Source organism: Pseudomyrmex gracilis, unplaced genomic scaffold, assembly GCF_002006095.1.
Source record: "Pseudomyrmex gracilis isolate BER0280 unplaced genomic scaffold, ASM200609v1 scaffold_231, whole genome shotgun sequence".
NCBI lineage: Eukaryota > Metazoa > Arthropoda > Insecta > Hymenoptera > Formicidae > Pseudomyrmex > Pseudomyrmex gracilis.
Window position 1 is genome coordinate 138,375 of NW_018020815.1, and position 7,913 is coordinate 146,287.

At 40.4% G+C, this 7,913-nt stretch overlaps 2 protein-coding genes across 7 annotated transcripts in view; one reads left to right on the forward strand and one right to left on the reverse strand.

Moving 5' to 3' along the window:
- Window positions 1-288, reverse strand: part of LOC109858950 (leucine-rich repeat neuronal protein 2-like) — a 2,922-nt gene extending 2,634 nt beyond the window's left edge. For both annotated transcript variants that reach the window (XM_020436686.1, XM_020436687.1), the window contains exon 1: window positions 74-288. In XM_020436686.1, coding sequence (XP_020292275.1) covers window positions 74-236 — 163 coding nt within the window. In that variant the 5' untranslated portion in view covers window positions 237-288. The remainder of the gene's footprint in view (window positions 1-73) is intronic.
- LOC109858951 (homeobox protein PKNOX2-like) lies at window positions 198-7,249 on the forward strand. 5 transcript variants are annotated; one of them, XM_020436690.1, is made up of 8 exons: window positions 198-279; window positions 3,998-4,114; window positions 4,187-4,496; window positions 4,620-4,820; window positions 5,086-5,371; window positions 5,677-5,796; window positions 6,029-6,222; window positions 6,321-7,249. In XM_020436690.1, exons 3-8 carry the CDS (start codon window positions 4,188-4,190, stop codon window positions 6,639-6,641), a joined length of 1,431 nt encoding a protein of 476 aa, XP_020292279.1. In that variant the 5' UTR covers window positions 198-279; window positions 3,998-4,114; window position 4,187; the 3' UTR covers window positions 6,642-7,249. The 5 variants fall into 5 exon arrangements, with proteins under 5 accessions (XP_020292279.1, XP_020292277.1, XP_020292281.1 ...); XM_020436688.1 differs by lacking the exon at window positions 198-279 and adding an exon at window positions 1,522-1,952; XM_020436691.1 differs by lacking the exon at window positions 198-279 and adding an exon at window positions 1,985-2,085.
- Window positions 7,250-7,913: the final 664 nt, after the last annotated feature.

The following is a 7,913-nucleotide window of genomic DNA, read 5'->3' on the forward strand; positions in this document are numbered from 1 at the left end:
TTTTTTTTTTTTTTTTTTAGCAACGATCGCAATTAATTGAACATTGAGCGTAACATCTTCAGCCTTGGTTTACCTGTGCAAGTGCACACGATACACAAACTCGCCGATTTTGACGTGGTGCCGCTGCTGATTGTTGTTTGATTCTCGTTCGCAATTGCAGTACCATGTTTCACAACGTCGCACTTCGTGACAAGAACTAACGCGAGCAAAGACGCCAATACGAGATGAAGATCCATTCTGAGCAAAACAGACGAGGCCACTAAGCCCCGTTGAAATATCGTAAGTAAAATTGATCTAACCGTATCAACGCGCAACTTCGCATACGTGATAACAAAGTATGTAACGATAAGATAAAATCCCTCCGTGTACTTACTCATCGTTCTAGGCAGAGCCGGAGAGATAGATATAAAAATGATGAAGTAGAAATAGCCGCGCTCTTTTTCGCGATATCGCGAAAATGGAAAAGGTAAGGCGTCGCTTCGCTTTTGAAGTGCGGCGTTTCTGCGCCGCGCCTATTATTTATTTAAAATAATATACTTCGAGCCGTTGTTTAACACATTTTTAAACGCGCACTCATTCTATCATTATCTTATATCAAAATTCATAGATATATGTTTTGCGCGTCTACACGCGCAACAGAACAAAAAAAAAATGCGTGAAATTATAAAAAAAAAAAAAAAAAAAAACTTGCAACTTAGCTCTCTCATTACAGTGTTGTGTTCAAACGTGAAGAATTGTTATATAATTTATGCCGTGTATAAATGGGCCAAAAACAAAATTTAAAAAAATACTCAGAATAAAATATAAAAGATATAAGTAACTGAGATGAGTAATTCTTCTCGTTATCGAATGAAAGTGTGATTGTTATCACGACTGTGCCGTTTCGCGATGTTACCTCACCTTTGATTTAATTCCGCGGGACCACGCGAGAAGATTATTATCCGCGAGAGAGAAAGAGGTCGCTTCATTATCAATCACGGGTTAATGACGTGTGTTATCGACCGTTAGCAATAACAGTTTTTTTTAAAATCCTAAAGCGTTTATTTTACGACACAAAATTTTTTTAGCACAAATGTTTACTTTGACATTGACAAGAAGAAATCAAATATAAATATTCTTCGGAGCCTTAAAAGATTCTTTAATTTATCAAATATAAATATATTGTTGTAAGAAATTTTTAAAAGTTACAAACTCGACATTTATGTCACAGTTTTTTTTTACAATTATCGAAATATCGATATTATTGCGAAACAAAAATGCTTGCAATTAAAATAGCGAGTTTCATTGCCGTGACGGTAACGTCGCGCCGCGTATAATTTCATTATATAGTGTTTGTTTTTTGTTTTCTTTTTGACTGCGAAAGGATTTTGTTATAACCGCGCGGGACCAACATTTATACAAGTGGCGCCATCTGAAGTGCGGCCGAGACACCCGACGACACTGCCGCCGCCGTCGCCGCCGCGGCGAGAAACCTTTGCGAAAAGTATTGAATCGATGACGTCACAAAAGACGAAACAGTGGAAGGAGTAGATGGGGTGGACGGTCGCGTTGAAAAATGTCCGGTTACTCGAATTTATCGTCTACATGAACGAGTGTAGCGGGTAAACAGACTCGCGATCGCTACGGGACCGGCATCGCTGATTAAAGACCGGCTTTCTCGGTGAACGGATCCGATTTTTCTCGAATTTCGAATTTTTGCTAAGCGGCGCGATCGTGCACGGCACGTGTTGCGAGAAAACGCACGCGAGTATTTCCGTCGGGAATATACCCCCCGTCGTCGTCGCTGTTTGCGTGCGACTCCGAGTTCGATCGCATCGAGTGACGAGGCTGACAAAATAAAACAAGTGAAACAAAACGCGGTGGTAGTTTCCGCGCGCGCGAGAAGGCGCCGCCGCACACAATTTTGTTACGCGGGGATCCTCGACAAACGTCCCAAGATAATATAATAACTGGTAAGAAGATTGCGAGAGACGACCGGACCGATCGATCGATACGATCAAGACGATAAATTCGCTCGCGACGAAGTCCTCCTCGCGTTCTTGCGTTTTCCATATTCCCGTCTCGGGCAACGAGAACGAACGTGAGGTTAGGTCCGCTTGTTTCGAGAGAGAGAGAGAGAGAGAGAGAAAGAGAGAAAGAGAGAAAGAAAGAAAGAGAGAGAGAGAGAGTGTGTGTGTGTGAGTGTCAGCGTTACATACGAGACACCGGAGTGAACGCCCATTTTTCTTCCGACGGGAATCGAACCCGTCGAGGTTCACGCGGGCGACATCGTTTCCGTCGACCGTCGATCTCCCTGCGATTCTCATTTCCCCGCGTTTCTCGCGGCGTCATCGCGATTGTTACAAATATATGCGCTTTTTTTTTTTTTTTTTTTTTTAATGAGAGACCGACGATGTTTCTCAGCGATCCCTCGTCGGGGGAATCGTCGAGTGTCGGACAACTCGCGAAACAATTGACGATAAAACGCGACAAGACGAGTCGCTTTTTAATTTAAAAAAAAATCGAAACGTGCGTTTGCACGTGCGAAATTTTTCGAAAAAATCACACCGTATCACCGGTTGTAGAATGAGATGATCATCCTCTAGTCCTAAATAGTATACGGAAACCAAATGCTCCCGAGAGAGCGCGACTCGATTAGAAGAGATTTTTTCTCGTGGCATTGACAGTTCAGCTGACGATATTTTCGACGTGCGTGGTTGTGTTGGTTCGCGCGTGTCGATGTTCTCCCTTTCTAGAATTGATTCGAAATACACGTAAGCTGCGAATCGGTTCAACATCGTTGTCGCTCCAAAACGCTCGACGGGATTCGTCCCGATTGTGAACGTATTGTGCGCGGCGCGAGAGATCGTTTCGACTGTCAAAAAAAAACCAGGGAACGGAAAACGATCGAGAAGAGTTTTTTTTCTTTTTGGACGGCATATAAATCTGTCCGTAGGGTGTGTTTTTTTACTGCGGCTTTTCTGCGCGGCGGCGAGATGACGACGACGACGACGACGACGACGACGGCTGCGTAGATGCTGCGGGCAGGCAGGTTAGCTCAAGTCTCGATGATCGACGGGTAGTAAACAGTGGTGATGAACGCGCTCTTCCTCTTCCCGTGTTCTCGGCGAGACAACGGCGGAACACGTGCTCATTGAATCGCGCGTTTTCATCATTTTTATTGTCCTCGTAACGCGAAATACAGCAGCTGTATCTTCTCGTCTCCTTTTCCATATACATGTGTACGCGTATATGTTACACATATACGTACTCGCACAATTTTGTATAAATTGTTTCTTAAAAAATGGGACGCGCTCTAACACGATGACACCTTCGATATTTTTCTCTTCACAAACTTGAGAAAAATAATTTCTTTTTTTTTGTTCTCTCTCTCTCTCTGTAAAGATCTGCTCTCGTTCACTTTTTCTCGCTTCCTTTACACACAGCCGATTCTTGCTAATTAGTGGTAGAATATCAGCATTTTTGTTATATTTTTCAAGAAGAGACATTGGAATTGGAGTATCTCATCTGAATAACTTGAAAAATCGCGTACCGCTCAACGTTAGTGTTTTTTTTTTGTTTAGATTCATTTTTTATTTATATATATATATATATATATATATATCAGAAGAGTACGTTGAAATCGATGTAAGCCTCGATGTCGATAGCGCCGATGCTAATGATGACATTTAAATGCGGTGCCGCATTGTTCGATTATTCGTGTCGCGAGTCAAGGACGCGACCAATACAATTTCCGTTTTTGTTTCTTGCTGATTTTTACTTCGCTTTTTTCTCTCGCATAAAATTTCTTTACATCGTGTCTCATTGTAAAAAAATTAAAATTTCAATAAAATTTCTTTATATCGTGTCTCTTATTTGTTTAAAAATTAAATCTCAATAAAATTATTATTATTAGAGTATTATGTTTAAAAATTAAGAATCTCAATAAATACGTCGGTAGACAATATAAGATCTAAGTAGTTTTATTGCAATTTTGTTTGTTTTTTTTTTTTTCTAGTGCGTTAAATGAATTAGCTGGCTTGACAGTCGTGTTGTATCAAGTTGCTTTGAGGTGCAAAGTAAGTCTCGAAGACTAATCTGAATGAGAATGGGGATTGTCAAGAAGGAATGATAGGTAAGATTGCTATGAGAAGAGAATGATGTTAAACTTAAGTAAGTTCGATGATTGATGTAAAATACGCCGCAGGATGCAAGAGGGTAATACCGCTGTTGCACTAGCGATGGTGACTCCTGGATACGATCAGGACCCTGCAAGCGGGGTCGCGGATTATACAACCCATCAGGATCAGGCTCAGTTCGAGGCTGACAAGAGGGCTGTATACAAACATCCACTATTTCCATTGTTGGCGTTACTTTTCGAAAGATGCGAGCAAGCGACCCAGAGTTCGGACAACTCCACGTCCGAAAGCTTCAACATGGATATACAGGCTTTTGTCCAGCACCAAGAAAGAGACCGAAAGCCCTTCTTGATCAATGACCCCGAGATTGACGGTTTGGTAAGAGAAATCAAACAAATGAACGAAGCGGAAAAAGACAATCAACAATCGATTATCGAGACAATAATGAAGTTGGCTCTGACATTTGTTTTTTTTTTTTTTTTTTTGCGATTCCGATTGCAGATGATCAAGGCAATACAGGTGCTACGTATCCATCTTCTGGAGTTGGAAAAGGTGCAAGAGTTGTGCAAGGACTTTTGCAACAGATATATTACGTGTTTGAAGGGCAAGATGCAAAGCGAGAACCTATTACGCAGCGACTACAGCCACCACGGGCACGACATGGGTCCGTCAAGTGGAAGCAACGGCAGCAGTCCGTTGCAGGTTAGACGTTTTTCTGATGTATACGCTGATATATGCGAAGCGAGGCTCCCCAGCCTGTCTATCCCCATACCAACGTAGATATCCTTATAGTAGTCAAAGAGATGTACACGAGTAGCCAGTACATTTGCTTGCAAACAGATTGTCATCATTATTATTCTGTCAGAACGGCGTGATTGCCACAAGCGTACGTCGTGTACATCTCTGAAGGTATTACAGAATTCCCATCCCTGCTCTCTGACGGCTAGTTGAGACATATATTTGCCAGGTGCTGTCATCTACAGGCAATGATGTTGAGTCGGGAGCTAACGGATTCAGAGTGAGCCGAGGGGACTCCGTGGCGGAGAACGACGGTGGAAATTCACGAGAAGAGGGCGTTAATCACGACCAAACGTCGTCGGTCCGATTGTCTTCCGCCGTCCAGCATTCCGGTAAATCTACTAGCCAAGACCACGACGACCCACTCTCACCGTCCGCAGTACACGGAAGCACGCCTTTGTCTCAAATTGGAGCGCACGGATGCGCTCCAGTTAATGACATGTATCTCGGTCAAGGTGAGTCTACTTCACGACTCCACTGTCTCTCGATTGGTTTGTTTTATCACAAATTGTCACATTATTCTATCCTTTCTGTCATCATCGATAGAACATATTGCGTCAGCATTTCATTGACTAATGGGAATTAAAGTTCGCAGGATTACGACATATCTCTGTGTCATCGATTTTCGCTACAACACTGACTAATATCCGCTCGTATAATGTTTGACTTTGCGGTTTTGTTTTCTTCATAATCAGTATTGGCATCAACATTAACACACAAATGTAGCGTATCCCGTTAAAATCCTATTCATTATATTTAGATGACAGTGTTGAATATTTGCGGACTATTTCCGAAAGAATATACTTGGAAGAGGCTGGCTATTGGGGACTCGTTCCGTTAAGAGAAAGAGAAAAGGAAAGAGAGAGAGAAGAATATTTCGGTTAGATCCCACAAGTTTGCCTACTCTCTTACCTCTTATAGTAGTACACGTGCGCGGAAACATATTACTACTTCTTTTGTAAATTATTATTATGTTATATACCACATCATGTACCATATTGTTGAAGTCAACCACGCGGAGTGCTCTCGCGCATCACTTTTAACGACTCGCGGACGCAACAATATTGTTTTCTTTGTCACGAGAGTATATGAAACACGTCGATCGTGTTTAGATATTACTGTTGCAGGCTCACCTTCTCCTGCAGCAAGTGAAGATGAGGATGAGAATACCGGCAACACGTCCTCAAATCACGCTGGGAATCATAGAAGTAATCACGGTAGCGCTAGAAAGGGACGCCAGAAGCGAGGTGTTTTACCTAAACATGCTACTGGTATTATGAGAACGTGGCTCTTTCAGCATTTAGTGGTAAGTACTTTGCAAGGACTTTTTCTGTCGAAATAAAGTCACACCTAGACGTGCGATTACAATCTCTCTATTTGTATATATATTAATTTTTATTATAGCATCCTTATCCAACTGAAGACGAGAAGCGTCAAATCGCTAGTCAGACAAATTTAACATTACTGCAAGTGAACAATTGGTTTATCAATGCTCGTCGACGGATTCTGCAACCTATGTTGGACGGCGCTGGTGCAGATTCGGCATCTCGTGCGGGAAAACGCCATAAGGTTTCGAAACACGCTACGCAGCAACACGCGACTCAACAGCAACAAGCAGGTTGGCAGTCCGAAGATTCTGCAAGTGACTCGGGTTCTAGCGACGGTGAAGGAGGTGCCGCTAGATCGAAAGACGGTAACGACAGCGATGAAGATGAACTTCACTGACCTCCGTCGATCACCGAAACGTCAACCTCTTTACGGTACCTTCAAATCCAGTTGCTCATTACAGTATTAAGATATTCGGGAATAGATATTGCTTTAACTGTCAAATACGTAATTAATCTCGCGAAAGTTAAGGATACGTGGGTAGAGGTTATCACGCTCTCTCATTACTCGAGACTCTGACCGTTTTCGTCAGGTAGCTTTCTCACAATAGTTCGGAGGTAGTAAAAAAAAAAAACTCGCAACTTTTGACCGGATTTCATAATTCACGTCTTTCCCTTACTCGCTCGATTTCTTAACACTTAATTGTTAATATTGAGGTCTAGTAGATCCCAAAGAAATTTCGTCGACAAGAACTGAGATTGAATAGGTACTAGAAAGAGTGCAGCTAATTTAAATACATCCAATTTTTAAAAAATAAAAAAAATGTACGTTTACATCTCAAGCTACAAGAAATGTTATTTATTTTTTTATGAGAAATTTTTAAGTAAATGTCTGCGCAAATAGTTAAGATAAATGTTAGCTTTCTTGGAATCGTAAATCTTTTTTCTACATTTAATATTTAAATAATTTTCAGTATATATATACTATTTCTTAATGTGTTAATATATTTCACATTTCTCAATCTCCGATGTTGTTTTTGTATATATAAATTTATATATGTGCAACATTTTATTATATATGAAATAGAATAGAAACACATGAAATCAACGAACACGAAAGAATCAATCTTTACTTTGGGTTAGGCAACGCGAACAATATGTTATAAGAATATATGTTATTACTGCAATTGTTATACTGTTACCTACTACCCCGCTATTACTAGTACTATTACTCTACTACTATAATCACTATTATTAATGCTATTGCTACTAGTAATAGTATCGTTCTCTATTCTACAATTGCTATTCCTTCCATTACCACTATTACTACTAGTACTACTATTACTATACCATTACTTCTACTATCGCAACAAAAATTACACTATATTACTACTACTATTACTATTATACTATCGCTCCTGCTACCGCTAATGGTATTGTTACTACTTCTATTACACTACTAATAGAGTACTAATACTTTTACTGCCCTATTACAATAATTGTCTATTCTTACGTCACAAAACAAAAAACTATTACATTTTGTGAATAATGTTCGCGTAGATTTTTCTACTTGTAATTATATTTCGCGCGCGCAAGCTCTTTAGAATAGATATTTGTTAATCAACTCTCGTTTTTTTTTTTGTTTTTTTTTCTGTTTTTTTTTTTTTTTTTT

Bases quoted from the DNA above. Each gene is read 5' to 3' on its own strand.
- LOC109858951 (XM_020436690.1), top strand. From the start codon at position 4,188: ATGCAAGAGGGTAATACCGCTGTTGCACTAGCGATGGTGACTCCTGGA. The intron at 4,821-5,085 runs GTTAGACGTTTT...TATATTTGCCAG, and splicing joins ACGGCAGCAGTCCGTTGCAG to GTGCTGTCATCTACAGGCAA. The intron at 6,223-6,320 runs GTAAGTACTTTG...TTTTTATTATAG, and splicing joins GGCTCTTTCAGCATTTAGTG to CATCCTTATCCAACTGAAGA.